This window comes from Oncorhynchus gorbuscha, linkage group LG10 (assembly GCF_021184085.1).
Source record: "Oncorhynchus gorbuscha isolate QuinsamMale2020 ecotype Even-year linkage group LG10, OgorEven_v1.0, whole genome shotgun sequence".
NCBI lineage: Eukaryota > Metazoa > Chordata > Actinopteri > Salmoniformes > Salmonidae > Oncorhynchus > Oncorhynchus gorbuscha.
The window spans coordinates 31,108,523-31,130,074 of record NC_060182.1 but is presented as its reverse complement, the minus strand read 5'-3'; the positions used below and the strand labels follow the sequence as shown (position 1 = coordinate 31,130,074).

The 21,552-nt window shown below is 43.0% G+C and overlaps 1 protein-coding gene across 4 annotated transcripts in view; it reads right to left on the bottom strand.

Annotated features, from left to right (window-relative positions):
• Positions 1-991: 991 nt before the first annotated feature.
• LOC124045862 (signal peptide, CUB and EGF-like domain-containing protein 3) overlaps positions 992-21,552 on the bottom strand; it is a 131,773-nt gene continuing 111,212 nt past the window's right edge. For 2 of the 4 annotated variants that reach the window (XM_046365601.1, XM_046365604.1), the window contains 14 exons: positions 17,297-17,413; positions 13,949-14,071; positions 8,767-8,880; positions 8,540-8,635; positions 7,311-7,463; positions 6,873-7,034; positions 6,462-6,665; positions 5,977-6,138; positions 5,654-5,821; positions 5,219-5,380; positions 4,726-4,923; positions 4,382-4,534; positions 4,191-4,270; positions 992-4,046 (listed from right to left, as the gene is read on the bottom strand). In XM_046365601.1, coding sequence (XP_046221557.1) covers positions 3,894-4,046; positions 4,191-4,270; positions 4,382-4,534; positions 4,726-4,923; positions 5,219-5,380; positions 5,654-5,821; positions 5,977-6,138; positions 6,462-6,665; positions 6,873-7,034; positions 7,311-7,463; positions 8,540-8,635; positions 8,767-8,880; positions 13,949-14,071; positions 17,297-17,413 — 2,045 coding nt within the window. In that variant the 3' untranslated portion in view covers positions 992-3,893. The remainder of the gene's footprint in view (positions 4,047-4,190; positions 4,271-4,381; positions 4,535-4,725; positions 4,924-5,218; positions 5,381-5,653; positions 5,822-5,976; positions 6,139-6,461; positions 6,666-6,872; positions 7,035-7,310; positions 7,464-8,539; positions 8,636-8,766; positions 8,881-13,948; positions 14,072-17,296; positions 17,414-21,552) is intronic. The other 2 variants (XM_046365603.1, XM_046365605.1) reach the window with 1 other exon arrangement.

Genomic DNA, 21,552 nt, shown 5'->3' with positions numbered 1-21,552 from the left:
CTCATATCAACCATTAACTCATATCAACCATTAACTCGTTTCAATTCATGTCAACCATTAACTCATATCAACTCATATCAACCATTAACTCATATCAACCATTAACTCATGTCAACCATTAAATCATGTCAACCATTAACTCATATCAACTCATACCAACCATTAACTCATATCAACTCATATCAACCATTAACTCATATCAACCATTAACTCATGTCAACCATTAACTCATATCAACTCATACCAACCATTAACTCATATCAACCATTAAATCATATTTTAAACATGGTTTACACACCCTTGTTAATAAGGGATACAAAATATATCTGCTCACCATAGAATTTTGACCATGAGAATTAGGGCTGGATTCAGTCTGTAACACAGAAGTATCGCAGAAGATCCACGTTATAGCACGATTTAAATGTAAAGGCATTGTTCGCAGGGACTGCATTCACAGTAAATACTGCATATGTCATCTCAATCGGAAATGACCTTTACATTTTAATGCCGATTTTCTGCGATACGTATCGGATCCAGCCCTGAATGAAGTTCTACAGCACTGGATACAATCTCAGTACAATTTTGGATTAAATTGATGCCAGAAGGATTTTCTTGTCTATTTCCATCCCAATTTCAAGGGTCAGTCAGAAAGACCAGTCCCCAAACCCAGTACAGAAAATACTACCTGACACATGTTATGGATTGGTTTTAAGAAATGGTTATTGTCTGAGATGTCCTCAGTCTCATAAACATCTTTAAGGAAAAGGGATACCTTAAGACATCAAATAATATTAGAAATTAAACTCAATTACAGTATGTTTATTTTGATAAGTGTTTTCATTTCACCTCTGTACATACTCTTTATTTTTTTAAACTTATTTTGTATTTTTTTTTGACAGTTGATAGAGTTACATGTACGTGTGCATCTTCATCTTTATGGGTTGAACACAATGAATGAGCATTTTAAAGAACAAACGAGAGCTACAAGAAATGTAAGAACACCAATTCCATTCATTTAAAAAGACAATACAAAATCCAGACATTTTTACATGAGAAATAACAATTTTCAAGTGCAAATACCATTATCAACTCTATGATACATCATAGCAAACGCATGTTTAAAAAAAAATGCTACAAAACAGAAACATCTGACGTGTTCAGGTTGCAGGGACAGGGAGGAAGATGAAAGAGGGAGAGGGAATTGTGAGTTGGGGTAGGTGGGAGCAGTGAGCGCTATTGACATCGAAATGCTTTAGAGAAAAAAAACTGGATGATATAAATAGGAATGGCAACTTAAGACAACCATAAATGTAGCTAGGCTTTTTTTTGGAAACATTCAACGGGATACAGATATGGCATTATGTGTGACTTGTATTAAACAGTACCTCTGGTCTGCAAGGCTAGACCACTCTTGTCTTACAATTTAGCAATGTGGTCAAAATCCCTTTCCCTTATCCAGAAGCACATGTACACTATACTATCTAAAGGTTGTGTACAGTAGCTTGTACTGTTTCCACTGTTTGTTTTCTCTTTTATATACAACAAAAACTGAAAAACAACAAACCATCAGAGTTTGCAAGGGAAATCCATATGATCTTTATGAGCGGTAATATATTTATTTGTCTTCAATGAGGGTTTGAGAGTGTTGAGGGGAATACTTGTAATCATTGTCATTAGCTTTTACATTGACAATGCAATTGTTAGCAATAATTCAATTGCAATATTGTTGTATTGATCAACTATATTGGCATTTCAACATTATTGTAGTGGGATGCTGAACTTTATTCACAACCCTAATGTCAGTCACAATTTTGTTTTAAGAAATCCAAGAATATGTTCTCAATATGTGTTGGCAGATTAAAACATTGTTTTTTGTATTTCTCTGGACACAGAGAGAGGAGTAACACAATGGAGACTTAATTCATTGCACTTATACAACAAAGGTAGGATGACAGGCTCTAGATCTAGTGCACAAGATAATAACTTGGCCTGCCGTGCGGACAGTCTTTGGAAGAGCTGGTCTTATTGGGACAGAATCTGACATGGGCGTTTGGGAAGGGGACTGGGGTGGGTTACTTGGATTAGGGAGAGGGTGAAGAGGACATGGGTGGAAAATAGTTTGGGGTCCTGCTCAAGATAATTAGGATTAAAAGGATTCAATCCCCGTCTAATTTATTTTAATTATTTACAAGATTGAAAGAAATATTCAATAAAATGGGTTGGTAGGCCATGGATGAAGAGACAAATGTGATGTGACTATCATTTACATGAGGACAGGTGGTCAAATTATATTTATACTTATGATGCATCTCTCTCAATTTTATTTTATATTAAAGCAGGGGTGTCAAACATACGGCCCGTGAGGAGGTCCAATAAGGCCCGCAGGTGGTTTGAGTAAAACAATAAAAACTTAAAAGTTCAAACAATTTCAAAATTCCTAAACCGATTGACAGCAAGGAAATATTGTTTTAAATTCAATGCGGCCCTCCGGACCTTGTTGAAGACTGAATGCGGCCCCCGGAGCAAAATGAGTTTGACACCCCTGTATTAAATCAATGGACTATTAGTGTGATGCGAGGTCAGAAAACACCAGAAAAAGGACTTGAGATTGAAGAATTAAAGTGACCTTTTTAAAAGAAGCAGCAAATGTATGTCCCTCAAAGACATTTCTCTGTGTCTCTCTCACAGAGTCGTGTCCCTCAAAGACACTTCTCTGTCTCTCTCTCACAGAGTCGTGTCCCTCAAAGACATTTCTCTGTCTCTCTCTCACAGAGTCGTGTCCCTCAAAGACATTTCTCTGTCTCTCACAGAGTCGTGTCCAACAAAGACATTGTCTGTATCACAGAGGCGTGTCCCTTAATTAAGATGTCTCCCTGTCTCTCCTTCACCAGTCATGGTCCACAGAGACATAGAGACATTTCTCTGTCTCTCTCCTGTGGCTTTCACAAATCTAGTTTTCTATTTATTTTCCAAAATGTCCATCATGTTCTGGAAAAAATGATAAACTACATTGTATACGCTTTGTTAAGTTAACTTGGATATAGAATAACAGAAAATGTCTGAACGTAGGTAACAGACAGTTATACAATCTGGACAGAAGAAAAAAACATAGAATAACTGTTTTAACAGTAATACCTTAACAAGAAGTTTCTCTAAGAGCTCAGATATAGTAAGGCTTTGAATGTTGTGGAATGTAACTATGACATGAAACTGACAGGTCCTTCTCCGCGAGGATTGTTCACGGAGGATATAGATCTACAAAAGGTTATACATTTATCGAAACAGACTCGTCCTGGAATGGATTGAGCTGAAGCTGGAACTCAAGTGAAAGACTATTTATTAAAGCACATTTACGATAACTCAGTTCCAGCTCTAAACACACGTGACAAACATATTACCCTTGTAACATCCTTCTTCTTGTCTGACATAAATGCCACTACCGTTGTCCATTTTGTCAACACAGACTTAACATGCGTCATCTGAAATACGCACACATCCTTCGCATTGGGGATTGCTGTGAAAATGACATACAAGGTCATATATGCTAATAGAAACAGCAAAAAAACTAAGACACCAACATATTGTAGTGGTGATAAATATTCAGAAAGAAGAGATGAGAAAGACAGCCTGTACTGTACTTTGACTCAAGTTGGTTGACTTCATGGACTGCATGGTTTTGGAGGAAATGAAATGGCTTAAAACCAAACAGACGAAGAAGATCAACATGTGGGACTGCATAGTGAAGTGTGTCGTCAAAGCCTCTACAGTATGAAAAAATAGAAGAAAAAAATAGTTATTTTGGTCAACTTGTTTAAAGTCCTGTGAGAGTTCTGTGTTTGGCCTGTAAGAGGGGGCGGGATCTGGTGCTTTAGGGGTCGGGCTTGGTGTGGCAACTACTTATATGGACGCAAGAAGCCGGAGACTTTGCTGCTTATGAGGCGTATGAACGAGCGCGGCAGCATCTCGTTGGACTCCCGAGTGGTGTACTTGAAGTAGTTGTTTGGGTGGGCCAGCACGTCGAAGAGAGTTTTAATCAGCTTTTTATCCTGATGGAAAGAAGACAACAACACAGCACACTTATACAATTATATGACAAGTATACAATTATTTATTCAGAAAACACCTGATTTAAACATGAACATGACCCACTAAGGGATGTAATAGTATGTATCTTTGCAGCAGGCACTAACCTTTAGGATTTCTTGATGGTTTTCAGAGGCGTAGAGTCTTCCATCCCTGACAATGTCCTCTACAAGCTGTTCATAATCCTCTGTAAATACACAAAAAAAACATGATAAATTAAACACCAAACATCTCAAAATCCGAGGACTTACCCACTCTCTTTTATCATTGAGAGTTCATGTGATGGGTGAGAGTTTACCATCGTAGGTGACATAGGGGATCTGGAAGCCTCGGGCACTGTTAGCCTCGTTGGACTTGAAGTTGATCCAGAGTCTGCGGGAGCGGGCGGTGAAGGCGATGGGTCGCTCGTACGTCTGACATGTTTCATAGGTGGTGATGGACGTGGCCGACCCTGGAAGAATGGACATGAAAAACAGAAGATTGACTGAATACTCTTAACTTGGCATATTGGATTGATATTATGGTTGTGGAACACCACATTGCTAAGAGAGGAGGCTGGTGTGGGGAGGAAGGCTCATAATAATGGCTGGATGAAATGGAATGGTATCAAACACATGAGCTGGGATATATGAGAGTTCTCACAGTTCTTCCTCATAACCAGTACGTCTCCACACTCGTCCTCTGAGGGCAGGAAGATCTCAGGCACCACGATGAGGATCTTGCGCTTGCTGGGCGGGTTGATGTTCCAGATGCATTCCACATTAGCTGGGTAGTTCCCGGGGTAGTTGGGAGACTCAATGTAACCTGTAAACTCGCCCATCTCTCCTCCGCATTCTCGGTCTAAAATACACATACGTACACACACAAGAATACACATTATTAGTGAATCCATCTGAAGCTTTGGAAAGAGAGACAATGTCTAAAAATTTAAAAAAGATGTTCATTTGGCTGGATAAATTAAACATTTTTCAATTAGTCATGTGGGGATTTTGGATACATTTGGATAATTTATGCATACTGTATTTTGAATTTGATATTCTGAGAAAAGGCCTTTTGAAAGTCCAGAAGTAAAAGATTTTCCCTTTGAAAATGCTTCCTATATACAGATAGCAGGTTTATACAATTAGGCCCTTACTCTTGCACTGAGAGACACTGGTGGCCCCATCAAAGTCTGTAGTGGTGTTGCCAGGACAGGTAATGCAGTAGTTCTGTCTGAACTCTGTCTGGTAGCTGCCCAGTGGGCAGCGAATACAGCGGTGCACCGTAGTGTTGTAGTAGTGGCCAGGGGAGCACTGAACTGCAGAAAGGAGAGGGATGACACATACACACATTTACAAACCAGATCTGAGATGAAATATTGAACTGATCGCACAGATGTGTGGATCTCTCTTTTCGTGATGTGTGTTTTATCCTAATTTTTAAAATTTGAATCCCGCGTCCCCACAGAAGGCCTTTTGCCTCTTGGTATGTCATCATAGTACATAAAAACTTTGTCCTTAACTGACTTACCTCGTTAAAGGTTAAATAAAATATAAATAATATGATGTAACTGGTTGGATAAACCACTGACCTTTAACCTCACAGTCATGGAAGGAGCTTGCCCCCTCCCGCTTGGTGCTCAGCCCTCCTCCGCAGGGGAAGCACAGGGTCCGTCCCAGGTCTGGCTGATAGGAGCCATACGGGCATGGCTGGCATGGCTTAAACCCATCACTGGAATAGTACCCAGTGGGGCACTGACCTTGATGTAGACAACAGTGACAATAGACACTTTCAGACAGATAGAGATGTACAGTACACTGTGCTACACTCCGCCATAGGCTATTGCACAATGTTTGCTCATGCAGACATACGTATGGAGATTAGTGCGCTCTGCCATCAGGGGTGTGTATGTACCTGCACAGGAGGAGATGTTGCGTGCCCCGGCAGGTCCATGCCCGTCACTTCCAGGGCACAGGTCACAGGCCAGCTGCCCCTCCCTCTCCTGGAAGGTGCCAGGTGGGCACTGGACGCAGCGCTCCTGTTCCCCGTGGTAGTATGATCCCGGCAAACATCTGACTGAGAGAATAGCCAGGAGGGGTCTGGTGAGAGACCTATACAGTCCAGTACACACACTAACACCAAAAACTCTTCTTAGCTCCAAACTAACTAGCACAACACATCTCTGGAGATGTTTGTGTATTCAGTATATAAGACTCTAAAACTACATAAATACATAAGAGTCATAAATAGTCATGACAACAGATGTAAGTTGATGGTTTGTGTCATGACATTGCCTTGACTGTTTATAACATCTGTTATATTAGCATTAAAACAGTTTCAGGCAGAGTCTGTTGGTGGTAACTAGTGACAGATAAAGATGTCTGCCTAACTGGTCTTACCACAGTGTCCGCTATCCTTCTCACGGCCTGGCCCACAGTTCTCATGGCTTGTGGCGACCTGGGGCAGCTTCTGGGCCACCTCGTACTCCAGCCCAGCCACGCGGATCAGGAAACGGTCCTGGTTTATCGACTTCTTCAGGGCCTTGATATACGTCTTCACCTGCTTCTCCATGCGCTGGCGCAGGCAACTCAGGTTACAGCTCCCTATTTGGGAGAAGGGGCAGTACAGGGAAATATTATCTGTAACTGTGCGACCTGATTTATCAATTAAAATATATTTATCAATTATTTTTTGCATCAAGTGCTTAACCTGGCCCAGACCCACAAAGAGCAAGCCGCAGCATGGTGGCAAGTAGGTATATCAAAGAGGACATCTTGTAAATCCCAGTAATTGTGTCCAGACTGACTGACCTGTGGTGTCCCCTGGCTTGACTTCCGCCTCCAACTCAAGGGTGATGCGTGTCACTTCCTTATTGGTGGGGTTGCGGGCACGGCGCCCTTTGGACTTCTTGGTGGAGTCACATTTGAGGTTGACAAACGTCACCAGGCAGTTATTGCAGGGCTGTCCACCTCCTAGAGGCATAAACATTACCTTGTGTCAGGAATTTTTAGGTCTTTCATGGGTTAGTTAGGGGTGGCAGCACTGGTTTGGGAACAACAGCAAATGAGACAGATTATTGGCTTCAAGACACAATCACAAGACACAAGACACAATCACAGTGACAGTTGTACACTATGTAGTGTACATAACAGCCTACAAACCCCCAAATGTGCTGCTTGATATGCACATACTGAATATGAGACATACAGAGAAAAAGAATGCAGGTCTTTTTGTTAGGCCATCATTACCAAGGTCTGGCATGTAGGCCGGATGTGGCCCCTCACCTGGCCCCAGCGCTCGGCCCCTGTCCTCGGCCCGGCCTGTCAGCTTGGGGTGCAGGTGGCACTTGGCATCTTTGATCTTGAAAGAGGCAGTCTGCTTCACTGGAGGTGCGCCTGTCTCTATAGGTAAACAGAACAGTGTAGGTGGATGGGTGTAAAGAAGGATTCCACTAGAACAGAACCATTCAATCCATGAAACAGTGACAAAGATGGGAACAATATACAAATACATTGATGCTGACCACAACCTTAACCTTAACTCCAGATGTAACCCTATCCCTAACCCTAACTCCAGATGTAACACTATCCCTAACCCTAACTCCAGATGTAACCCTATCCCTAACCCTAACTCCAGATGTAACCCTATCCCTAACCCTAACTCCAGATGTAACCCTATCCCTAACCCTAACTCCAGATGTAACCCTATCCCTAACCCTAACTCCAGATGTAACCCTATCCCTAACCCTAACTCCAGATGTAACCCTATCCCTAACCCTAACTCCAGATGTAACCCTATCCCTAACCCTAACTCCAGATGTAACCCTATCCCTAACCCTAACTCCAGATGTAACCCTATCCCTAACCCTAACTCCAGATGTAACCCTATCCCTAACCCTAACTCCAGATGTAACCCTATCCCTAACCCTAAATCCAGATGTAACCCTTTCCCTAACCCTAACTCCAGATGTAACCCTATCTCCAACCCTAACTCCAGATGTAACCCTTTCCCTAATCCTAACTCCAGATGTAACCCTATCCCTAACTCCAGATGTAACCCTAACCCTAACTCCAGATGTAACCCTAACTCCAGATGTAACCCTAACCCTAACTCCAGATGTAACCCTAACCTCAGATGTAACCATAATCCTAACTCCAGATATAACCCTATCCCTAACTCCAGATGTAACCCTAATCCTAACTCCAGATGTAACCCTAATCCTAACTCCAGATATAACCCTAACCCTAACTCCAGATGTAACCCTAATCCTAACTCCAGATGTAACCCTAATCCTAACTCCAGATGTAACCCTAATCCTAACTCCAGATATAACCCTAACCTCAGATGTAACCATAATCCTAACTCCAGATATAACCCTAACCCTAACTCCAGATGTAACCCCATCTCTAACCCTAGTTCCAGCCACAACCTTCTACCAAAGTCCTAAGAATGAGTCTGAATCTGTGGGACACTGTACCTATGCAGCTCTGACTGCTGCTTGTGTTCAGTCTGGCTGGGGTTTTGCCTCGAAGGATGGGGATGCCACAGCTCATTGTATAGCTGCTGTCAGATTCTGCAAAGGATGAAACATATTGTTACAGCTTCAGTCAGAAGTCATTCAAATCAATAATACCATATCACGTTAGGAGAATAAGAGCTGCAGCAATGTGAATGGACTTGGTTATTGTATGTGGATGTCATTACCTGCCAGATAGTGAGCCTTGGAGGCGCAGGTGAGGGAGCAGCTCTCTTTCTTGCCCGTTTTACTGCAGGTCAGAGTGGTCTTGGGAGCTAGGCCAGGCAGACATTTCACCAGCTCTGGATGAACATAATAACAACATCACACAATCATACACTACTCTTTAAAGTTGCAATATGCAGAAATTGCTCCGCCATTTCTTGGTTGCTAAAATTCTAATAGTTTGCCTAATTTCAGTTTATGTGACAAAACAAGCATAGTGGAGAGCATCAGTGTACCATCTAAACAGCTGTGAAATATATTTTCAATAACCAAAAATATTGGATTTTCAGCGGATTGAAGCTGGTGTACCAAACCAAAAGTAAAAGATGCAAAAACAAAAAGTTAGAACAGGAATCATAGAAATAGCGTGCAGATCTACCGCTTCTTAGACTTGCTTTCAATGATAATGACATATCTATAACTCATATTTCTATGTGAATAGAAAATGACACAATACAGCCTTAATTACAGAGATAGAGTTACATCTGGAGTTAGGGTTAGAGATAGGTTTAGATCTGGAGTTAGGGAAAGGATTACATCTGGAGTTAGGGTTAGGGATAGGGTTATATCTGGAGTTAGGTTTAGGCATACATCTGGAGTTAGGGTTAGGGTTACATCTGGAGTTAGGGTTAGGGTTACATCTGGAATTAGGGTTACATCTGGAGTTGGGATTAGTCATACATCTGGAGTTAGGGTTAGGATTACATCTGGAGTTAGGGTTAGGGTTACATCTGGAGTTAGGGTTACATCTGGAGTTGGGTTTAGGCATACATCTGGAGTTAGGGTTAGGGTTACATCTGGAGTTAGGGTTAGGGTTACATCTGGAATTAGGGTTACATCTGGAGTTGGGATTAGTCATACATCTGGAGTTAGGGTTAGGATTACATCTGGAGTTAGGGTTACATCTGGAGTTAGGATTAGGCATACATCTGGAGTTAGGGTTACATCTGGAGTTAGGATTAGCAATAGAGTTACAGGCAGCAGGCTGCTACCCAGACTGCCAGCATAGTGGAGACTGCCACTAGCACAGTCGGTGTAGTCAGCTCAGCTATCCCCATTGAGACTGTGTCTGTGCCTCGACCTAGATTGGGCAAAACTAAACATGGAGGTGTTCGCTTTAGCAATCTCACTGGAATAAAGACCTCCTCCATTCCTGTCATTATTGAAAGAGATTGTAATATCTCACATCTCAAAATAGGGCTACTTAATGTTAGATCCATCACTTCCAAGGCAGTTATAGTCAATTAACTGATCACTGTTCATAATCTTGATGTGATTGGCCTGACTGAAACATGGCTTAAGCCTGATGAATTTACTGTGTTAAATGAGGCCTCTCCTCCTGGTTACAATAACCCCCGTGCATCCCGCAAAGGCGGAGGTGTTGCCAACATTTATGATAGCAAATTTCAATATTCAAAAAAAGGCTGCGTTTTCGTCTTTTGAGCTTCTAGTCATGAAATCTATGCTCAATCACTTTTTACAGCTACCATTTACAGGCCTCCTGGGCCGTATACAGCGTTCCACACTGAGTTCCCTGAATTCCTATCGGACCTTGTAGTCATGGCAGACAATATTCACGTTTTTTGTGACTAATATTCACATGGAAAAGTCCACAGACCCACTCCAAAAGGCTTTCGGAGCCATACTCGACTCATTGAGTTATGTCCGACATGTCTCCGGACCTACTCGCTGCCACAGTCATACTCTGGACCTAGTTTTGTCCCGTGGAATAAATATTGTGGATCTTAATGTTTTTCCTCATAATCCTGGCTATCGGACCACCATTTTATTACGTTTGCAATCGCAATAAATAATCTGCTCAGACCCCAACCAAGGATCATCAAAAGCCGTGCTATAAATTCTCGGACAACCCAAAGATTCCTAGATGCCCTTCCAGACTCCCTCTACCTACCCAAGGACGTCAGAGTACAACATTTGGTTAACCACCCAACTGAGGAACTAAATTTAACCTTGCGTAATACCTAAGATGCAATCACATCCCTAAAAACAAAAAACATTTGTCATAAGAAACTAGCTCCCTGGTATACAGAAAATACCTGAGCCCTGAAGCAAGATTCCAGAAAATTGGAACGGAAATGGCGCTACACCAAACTGGAAGTCTTCTGATTGGCTTGGAAAGACAGTGCAGTATCTAAGAGCCCTCACTTCTGCTAGATCATCCTATATATCCAACTTAATTGAGGAGAGTAAGAACAATCCCACATGTATTTTTGATACTGTCGCAAAGCTAACTAAAATGCAGCATTCCCCAAGAGAGGATGGCTTTCACTTCAGCAGTGATAAATTCATGAACTTCTTTGACGGAAAGATCATGATCATTAGAAAGCAAATTACAGACTCCTCTTTAAATCTGCGTATTTCTCCAAAGCTCAGTTGTCCTGAGTCTGCACAACACTGCAGGACCTAGTATCAAGGGAGACACTGAAGGTTTTTAATACTATATCTCTAGACACATTGATGAAAATAATTATGGCCTCTAAACCTTCAAGCTGCATATTGGACGGATATTCCAACTAAGCTACTGAAAGAGCTGCTTCCTGTGCTTGGCTCTCCTATGTTGAACAAAATAAATGTCTCCCTATCCACCGGATGTGTACCAAACTCACTAAAAGTGGCAGTAATAAAGCCTCCCTTGAAGAAGCCAAACCTTGACCCAGAAAATATGAAAAACTATCGGCCTATATCGAATCTCCCATTCCTCTCAACATTTTTTGAAAAAGCTGTTGCGCAGCAACTCCCTGCCTTCCTGAAGACAAACAATGTATACGAAACGCTTCAGTCTGGTTTTAGACCCCATCATAGCACTGAGACTGCACTTGTGAAGGTGGTAAATTACCTTTTAATGGCGTCAGACCAAGGCTCTGCATCTGTCCTCGTGCTCCTAGACCTTAGTGCTGCTTTTGATACCATCGATCACCACATTCTTTTGGAGAGATTGGAAGCCAAATTGGTCTACACGGACAAGTTCAGGCCTGGCTTAGATCTTATCTGTCGGAAAGATATCAGTTTGTCTCTGTGGATGGTTTGTCCTCTGACAAATCAACTGTAAATGTTGGTGTTCCTCAAGGTTCCATTTTAGGACCACTATTGTTTTCACTATATATTTTACCTCTTGGTCACAATATTAACTTTCACTGCATTACCAGATGATACACATTTGTACATTTCGATGAAACATGGTAAAGCCCCAAAATTGCCATCCCTGGAAGCCTGTGTTTCAGACATAAGGAAGTGGATGGCGGCAAATGTTTTACTTTTAAACTTGGACAAAACAGAGATGCTAGTTCTAGGTCCCAAGAAACAAAGAGATCTTCTGTCGGATCGGACAATTAATCTTGATGGTTATACAGTCATCTCAAATAAAACTGTGAAGGACCTCAGCGTTACTCTGGACCCTGATCTCTCTTTTGACGAACATACCAAGACTGTTTCAAGAACAGTTTTTTTCCATTCACGTAACATTACAAAAATCAGAAACTTTCTGTCCAAAAATGATAAAGAAAAATCTATTCATGCATTTGTCGCTTCTAGATTAGATTACTGCAATGCTCTACTTTCCGGCTACCCGGATAATGCACTAAATAAACTTCAGTTAGTGCTAAACACGGAAGCTAGAATCTTGACTAGAGCCAAAAAATGTGATGATATTACTCCAGTGCTAGCCTCTCTACACTGGCTTCCTGTTAAGGCAAGGGCTGATTTCAAGGTTTAACTGCTAACCTACAAAGCATTACATGAGCTTGCTCCTACCTATCTTTCCAATTTGGTCCTGCCATATATTTGTTTTTATTGAACCTTTATTGAACTAGGCAAGTCAGTTAAGAACAAATTCTTATTTACAATGACTGCCTTGTTCAGGGGCAGTACGACAGATTTTTACCATGTCAGCTTGAGGATTTGATCCAGCAATCTTTCGGGTTTCTGGCCTAATGCTCTAATCACTAGGCTATGGTCACAAGATGCAGGCCTCCATATTGTCCCTAGAATTTCTAAGCAAACAGCTGGAGCCAGGGATTTCTCCTATATCTCCTCCATTCTTATGGAATGGTCTGCCTATCCATGTGAGAGAAGCAGACTTGGTCTCAACCTTTAAGTCTTTATTGAAGACTCATCTCTTCAGTAGGTCCTATGATTGAGTGTAGTCTGGCCCAGGGTTGTGAAGATGAGCGGAAAGGCACTGGAGCAATGAACCACCCTTGCTGTCTCTGCCTGGCCGGTTCCCCTCTCCCCACTGGGATTCTCTGCATCTAACCCTATTACGGGGGCAGAGTCACTGGCTTACTGGTGCTCTTCCATGCTGTCCCTAGGAATGGTGCATCACTTGAGTGGGCTGAGTCACTAACTTGATCTTCCTGTCCAGTTTGGCGCCCCCTTCGGGTTCATGCCGTGGGGAGATCTTCGTGGGCTATACTCAGCCTTGTCTCAGTTTTTGGCTGTAAGTTGGTGGTTGAAGATATCCCTCTAGTGGTGTGGGGGCTGTGCATTAGCAAAGTGGGTGGACTACCTGGCCTGATGACTCCTTGCGGTCCCCAGTCCACCTGGTCATGCTGCTGCTCCAGTTTCAACTGTTCTGCTTGCGGCTATGGAACCCTGACCTGTTCACCAGACGTGCTACCTTGTCCCGGACCTGCTGTTTTCGACTCTCTCTCTCTACCACACCTGCTGTCTCTAACTCTGAATGATCGGCTATGAAAAGCCAACTGACATTTACTCCTGAGGTGCTGACCTGCTGCACCCTCTACAACCACTGTGATAATTATTATTTGACCCTGATGGTCATCTATGAACATTTGAACATCTTGGCCATGTTCTGTTATGATCTCCACCCGGCAAAGCCAGAAGAGGACTGGCCACCCCTCAGAGCTTGGTTCCTCTTTAGGTTTCTTCCTAGGGTCCTAGCTTTCTAGGGAGTTATTCCTAGCCACCGTGCTTCTACGTCTGCATTGTTTGCTGTTTGGGGTTTCAGGCTGGGTTTCTGTATAGCACTTTGTGACATCGGCTGATGTAAAAAGGGCTTCATAAATACATTTGATTGATTGATTGACCATCCTTTCCATTACTTGGAACCAAATCACAATGTATGTTTCAATCTTCTGACCACTGGGTGGCAGTGTTGTTACATACCAATGCAGTCCTTCTTGTTCCAGTGAAGCTTGTATCCAGGTGGACAGGTACACTCGTAGCTGCCCTGAGTGTTTATACAGCCATATTTACAGCCACCGCGGTTTATACTGCACTCATCAATATCTGCAAAGGGAAGAAGACAGTTATGACCATGTATGTCTAGACACAGAGTCTAACACACTCATTTACATTTTAGCAGACACTTATCCAGAGCGACTTGGGTTAAGTGCCTTGCTCAAGACACATTTTTTTACCTAGTCAGCTTAGGGGTTCAAACCATCGACCTTTCAGTTATTAAGTGGCTCTGGATAAGAGCGTCTGCTAAATGACTTAAATGTAAATGTTATTGACACAATACTCTTAAACGCTAGGCTACCTGCTGCCCCACACTCATATGAGTGGAAATCCAAAACACACCAAACGCATAGACATATGCACTCACTCACTCACTCACTCACTCACTCACTCACTCACTCACTCACTCACTCACTCACTCACTCACTCACTCACTCACTCACTCACTCACTCACTCACTCACTCACTCACTCACCACCACTCACTCACTCACTCACTCACTCACTCACTCACTCACTCACTCACTCACTCACTCAGTAAACCTTGTTGCAAGAGAAGAAATAACATCAATATAACTGAGCTATCATGATAGATGAGAGAATAATTGAAAGAAACAAACGAGAATGTGTTCTGACAGCTGCAAATGAACAGAGTTTCTGTGAAGTCAATTCTACTGTCAGTGATCACTTCTACAGAAGATGAATGTGTGTTTTGGTAAACCAGGCTGATTGCTCATTTGAAGTCTAATCCAGGGCATGTGATATCACTGCTATGCATTTCCCCTTAGTCAAAACTTCAACTTCTCTTCCCCCAAAGCTCACTCTCGTTGGGAAGCAGAACATTTGTAGGGACTTTGCAGAGCCAGATAGGAGTAAATTATAATCACTTTTTAACACACAGAAACCAAAACCACTCAAACCATACAGGAACCAGATGGAGGTTGCCTAGGAACCCAGACAGAAAATGACTTTATTAGTGTGATGAGGGGGACAAGGCAAGGCAGTGTGGCTCGGGGCTGAGCGCTCAGCCAGGCTAAGTGACAGGGACACCAGCAGAGGAACACAGATAATGACAGTGATTGATGATGTGGCCTGCAGATAGAAAATGTTCTGTACGGTGTGAATAAAAACAGCCTGCGAGCCTCCAGTGCTCTGTCCCGCCATGGAGATGATGACTTCATCAAGAGCGTTTGGCTGGTGTTGAGTTGCCAGCTCCGCTCAACGCAAAGGAGATACATCCGTCTGTCAAACAACTTGTCTGAAGTCTAACCTTCATGTTGAAGAACTCCATTTAAATAATAGAGAGCGGGAGATGGAGAGAGAATCTCTTCTCTATGCCAAGCAAAGTTGATTTTTTCCTCTTATTCTTCTCAAGCTTGAAATGTGAATAGACTTTTGAGTATGCTTTTATCCAGCCATCTCTAGAGCTGGCTCTGTCTGTTTCTGTTTCGGCATCCTCAGAGGAAATCAACTCATGTATCCCAGAGGCCAATGTAGGACGGGAACATAAGGGGGGAGAGTCAAAGAGAGAAGTAAAAGAATTTCAGATTGGCATGCATGCTGACAATTGTATGTGGCTGCTATCATCCGCTGGTGTCGAAGGCATTACTCCAATTCCAGGGGGGGCAAAAAGAAATATGAAAATAAGCTAGCTCAGCCGGCGGCTCTTGCTTTCTTCAATAGACATCAATACCTATCATGTCCCCGACACGCATTCTTCTGCCCCAAACTCCGGTGAGACTGAGAGGCAATAGAATAGGCTAATCAGTTTGACTGTGAAGGTCAACAGTAGACAGACAGCACCACGTCTGTAGAGCATAGATCTAGGGCTCTACAGCATTGATCTAGGGCTGTTAGCTATAATGGGGTACCTTGTCTCAAAGATAGGTTCTTTGGGACCTTTCTTGTCTTCATTAGTCTACTCAATGCTTATCACGTGATTGTAACCGAGTCAGATAGAACATGTGTATATATACATTGTATCTTAGTGATCAAATATCAACCTGGTTTTATGTAAACAACATATTGATTCATTCAGATGGATTTATCATGTACCAGACAGTAACATCTATCAACTCTCTAGCTAGCGTGCCACCTCATTTCACACCTCTCACTTTAACGCCACAGTGTAATTCTAACGTGATGTTTTCCTAATGGCTTGGAGGAGAACGTCTCAGTCGGGGAAGTCTCTCTCAGATGTCAGCTGAAGCCAGTGATGACAGGCCTCCACACTTTCCTTGACAGCAGGTCGCTGACCTTATAGGGGTTGTTTGGGGTGAGTCCATTGTTAAATTAAGCACCGAGCAGCAGTCTCTGGAGTGTTTGGGAGCTATGCTTCAACTGATAAGCTACGGCGGGGAATATCACAACCCTGCTCACTGCTGTAGAAGAGGAGGTGCAGGGGAAGCAACATAAATCTCAGGGTTATCAAACAGTTCTGATGGGAGAGAAGAGGGAGGGAAGAGTCATTCATCATTAGGAGGACTCTACAATGGCACACAGATACACACACAGCTCTTATGCCAGGCAATTTCCCTGCCCTCTCCATCCATCTCACTCACACATATTACCACATTCCATGTCTTGGAAATATGCTATCATAACATTCCTGCCTTGGTAGACTTGTCAAAACGAACAAGAATGGAGAAGAAATAATTGCAACGTGTTTTTTGTGTGTATATAGGCTCTCCCTCTCTCTCTCTCTCTCTCTCTCTCTCTACACCTCCTCTGAAGAGGCCCTCAGGCTCTGGAGACGGCAGCAGATTCAGAGTTGTGATACACAGACCATGAAAGGGCCGCTGAAACAGCCTGATGCGCTCAAACGGGTCCCCCTCTCTCTCTGCCCTGCAGATCTGGCACACGCCAGCCGCCTGGAACACGAGGCCTACCTTTATTTCTACCACACTGGAATAGATCAACAACTTTACCACAGGATCATGCACATACCTCTGATAATAATTGTTTGTTTTAGTGCACCAGGTGGAGTCATGTGTGGTACTGTGTACTACTCATGTCACAAAAATCAAGTCTTCCTTCACCTCGGGATTGCTAGCATTAGACTCAACTGGTCTGGTAAGCAATATGAACTAGAGAGCCATACAAACAGGCTATAAAAAAAACAAGCTGCTATAGAAGCTAGCTGCAGTAATGATCATGAAGATTCAAGTTATTATGGATAACTTAGCAGCCAGGTGTGGTTTCTAGAGAAAATGAGGTGGACTGTGTGAGTAATGGTGTACAGACACGTTGAGAGGGGGAATAAGTATCACCTCACCTCCACAATGTGCCAGACCGTAGAGAACATAGCCTTTATGACAGAAGCACTGGAAGCTGCCGGGGGAGTTGACGCAGGAATGGTCACACGTCCGGTCAAAAGAACACTCGTCAATGTCTGGGAAGAGGGGAAAATACATAGAGAAGTTCACATTATTCACTTACACAACTTCTCAAAACTCATTTGAGATTTTATAATAGAAAAAAAAAAAAATATATATATATATATATATATGACGACTTGGATTAGAAATAAATTGCAATGGGACACAGCTAAATAAATAAATAATGTTTTTTAAATTGAATACCATTTTGTTTGGTATGAGACATTGGTTGCCAGTCTGAGCAGTAGCAAGACGGTTTCACCAACTGATAACAGGAGCTTTGGGCCATTTTTCAATTCCAAAGTTACTTGTCAATCATTTCACTATACCACTGTTTCTTCCACTAAAAAATAACCATTTAATGAAACTCACTATCTCAAATGTCTTATTATTGTGTTCTGAAGCCAAGTGGAAATCATTTGTCTGAGAAGCAGTCCTGCTTATCAAGGAATGTGCTGTAACGTGAGACCAGAGGCGGGTCTGTCTGTCTAAAGAATCTCTCCAGTCATCTTCCCTGACCCTGACCCCTGGCCCCCAGGCCCACCACCTTGCACTGGGTGCACGAGAATAACTTCCTGTCTTTGTTGTTACTTCCTCTTATCCTTATTCCCTGCTGGACTTTATCAGATAATTGGAACACCACTGGACTCTCATACCTCTGATATCACTCTCCATGCCTGTGAATAAAAATGGAGCCCTGACTGAGACCGTTAAAATAATAAGGTGGAGGACATTTGGGTTCGGTAGCCTACTATCCAATGTTTAAATGTCAGCAATTACATATGTCAAGTCCAGACAGCGTCTACAGAGAAGAGAGCTGGGAACTGGAGAGAACGGGGCCTGGAAATTTAATTGGCTAAATTGAAAAGGATAGAAAATGTAGGGAGGTTCCCAGGCATTTCATAGTCTATATTCTCCCCATCCTGAACTGTGTCTTACCTGGCTCTAAGGCACTGTCAGCCCAACATCAAAACGATGATAATGGTTTGATAGTATACATTACATGGCAATTATAGGAATACTGCTAAAGCTAAAAAAATACTGGGTTACCAAGAACAAGAAGGAAGATCTTAACTTTGTCAGCTGCAATATAGGGAGTTTTCTTTCTCTTTTTACCTTCTAGCACAGTGGACATCCCCAAATGTTCATACCTGAGGCGTAATCCCTTATACCATTGAACTCTGTCCAGCCTTGAGAGAGAAGTTACTAGTCTAGGGCTGCGTCACAAATGGCACACTATTTCCTATTTATTGCAGTACTTTTACCCGGGCCCATAGGGCACCATTATATGGGGAATAGGGTGCTATTTGAGACACAGACAAGGAGTTTTGGCAAGCCTCTTGTGAGAATACCTCCAGCCAAAGACGTGGGATTGGGTTGAGATTAAACAACTATTAAGTGATCAGCTTTCAAAAGAGTAGACAGGGTGTCTTCGGTGCTTCAGGAGGAACACCGGGTGATGCTGGAAGTTTCAAAAACCCCTAGAAGGCAACTTGGCATAAAGAGTAGATATTCATCCAGCTAAAGAAGTGGAAGTGATCCCCACTATGTTCACTTTGTGAACTCTTTCCCAATAACTTGAATGGAATCTTACAGTGTTATTGTTTAACACTGAGAAAGGAGAGATGCTGAGCGGTTCGTTTTATGTATTACCACATTGGTTTATTATTTTGTGGCTAAAAAAACGCTAACTTTTACTGAGCTCTCAACTCCAAAGTCAAAAATAGAAATGAACTAGAATCATTTGAAGGCACTCTTCTGGGATATTGGGATGCAAGCCACCATCTCAGGACTGGTGTTGACTGGGGACATGCTTTGTTGCTGGGACATATTCTATTAATCTCTGATCAATAGGATTCCATGGGAAGAAGCAACCTGCAGCGTATTGTACTACACTGTACAAAGCAAGGGATGGGCTTGGATGTGTCAGGATGCCTGGGACTACGGTCGTTGTTTACCAGCAGGTACAGTGAGGTATGCAGGGGTTGGCAGGGCTAGAGGCCCATGTACGTGCAAGGGGACACGGGACCAGAGATGAGAGACACACTGAAAGAACAGTGGCTGCTGTTTTTCAATAGAATACAAACAGAAACACCCTCGTCTTGCCCTTCAATCTGAACAATCTTACATTTCTGTAAGTGTGTTATTTATGGGGTGCCAGGCATATCGCCCCTACAGTGTAAGATTGAAAGAGACTGATGAAAAGAAAGAAGGTTTCTTTCGACAATCCTCCTCCGTCGCAGACCCACAGTGTCCCAGACTGGCCTACGACTCACCCCATCACCTCATCTCTTCCCCCCTCAGTTACACAAAATAACACTCCTTCAGAACAAATAGATCTTACAACAATAGAACGGTGAAACAATGCCTGGCCACGGCTGTTTACACAGAGTAGATAAGGCCTTTATCAGTGATGCTCCTTCTGAGGAAGACCTAGTAGGATCTGATAAGGGCACTCCCACCATGCCCTCATTGGGATCAGCAGGGGATGGGGGAGGACAGGGGACAGGAAGGGGTAAGGAATGCCTCCAGGCCCTGGACCTGGCCGGGCCAGACATGTCATGTCTTGATTGATGGACCACGCGTGGTCCTCTGTCATCTGGGAAACACTGACTGTTCAAACCAAGATAAAAGGTTGTGAAGTTCAGTTTATATGTCCCAACACTGTACTATGCACTTTCTGTACTGTAGTAGGTCTTTTTTTTTTACAGAATGTTACAGCACAGCCACATCTCTGATAAGGCAGGACTTCTTTTGATTGAGTTTCTAGCTCTTTTATTCACTCATGACACTGGCTTTAAGTGGGTAGATGAGTGTTATTTGGCTTCATGCTCACCACAGTTCCTTCTTCCTTTTTGCACTCCAAACTTCCCAATAACAATGGCCAGCCAAGCCAGATCTCAGCTAGCTGGGATATAGCCCCTGCTCCAGTCACCCAGCGGGGCCTGAGAAAGTGCTGGCCACACACCGCTTAACTAAGAATGAGTATATTGCTGTTGATCTTAGGACATTGTCCACTCAAAAAAAGATATGCATGAAAAACACAGCTAAGAAAAAATGTCCAAGCAGTATATTCAGCCATAAGCCTGTTCAGCTGTGATACTCTGTTGCGCTTGTGGTGGTGCGATGTTTTGTCTGCTATCTGTCTGCTGCATATAAGATGTCACAGTTATTGAGCAAAAGCCAAGTGGCTGGTTTTGGGCTGAAAACCATGAGGTTCCCAGGCAGCTACCTGTCATGGAAATACTGTACGGTCATGTGGGACTACCTAAACATGATATCTTGAAGGTCAAAACATCTAATTAAAAAATAGGAGGGGGAGGGGAGGAATCACAAGCACTAAAAAGACAGTAGTCAACTAGAATCACACTATAGACCTGCTGAATCCTATGGCTCCCTTTCATGGCCCACTCAGTTAGTCAGTCAGTCAGTCAGTCAGTCAGTCAGTCAGTCAGTCAGTCAGTCAGTCAGTCAGTCAGTCAGTCAGTCAGTCTGCCACCTACATGTACATGCCACCTACACCTACATGTGGTATAGTGTGGTGTCGTGTAGTGTAGTGTGGTGTAGTGTAGTGTGGTGTGGTGTGGTGTAGTGTAGTGTGGTGTAGTGTCGTGTTGTGCAGTGTAGTGTAGTGTGGGGTGGTGTGGTGTGGTGTAGTGTAGTGTAGTTTGGTGTGGGTAGTGTAGTGTGGTGTGGTATAGTGTGGTGTGGGGTAGTGTAGTGTGGTGTGGTATAGTGTGGTGTGGTGTAGTGTACTGTAGTGTAGTGTGGGTGTAGTGTGGTGTGGGGTAGTGGTGGTATGATGTAGCGTAGTGTAGGGTGGTGCAGTGTAGTGTTGTGTAGTGTAGTGTGGTGTGGTGTAGTGTGTCACGTATTGTCATATTATGTCTTGTTCCTGTTCTTTCTCTTCACTCTGTCTCCCTCTGCTGGTCGTATTAGGTTACCTTCTCTTCCTCTCCTTCCCCCAGCTGTTCCTCATCTTCTCTAACTACCTCGTTCACCCTTTTCCCACCTGTTCCCTTTTTCCCTCTGATTAGGTCTCTATTTCTCTCTGTTCCTGCTTCTGTCTTTGTCAGATTCTCGTTTGAGTTTCTCATGCCAGAACCAAACTATCGTCTCGTTTGCTTCACCCTTGTCCCGTCCTGTCGGAATC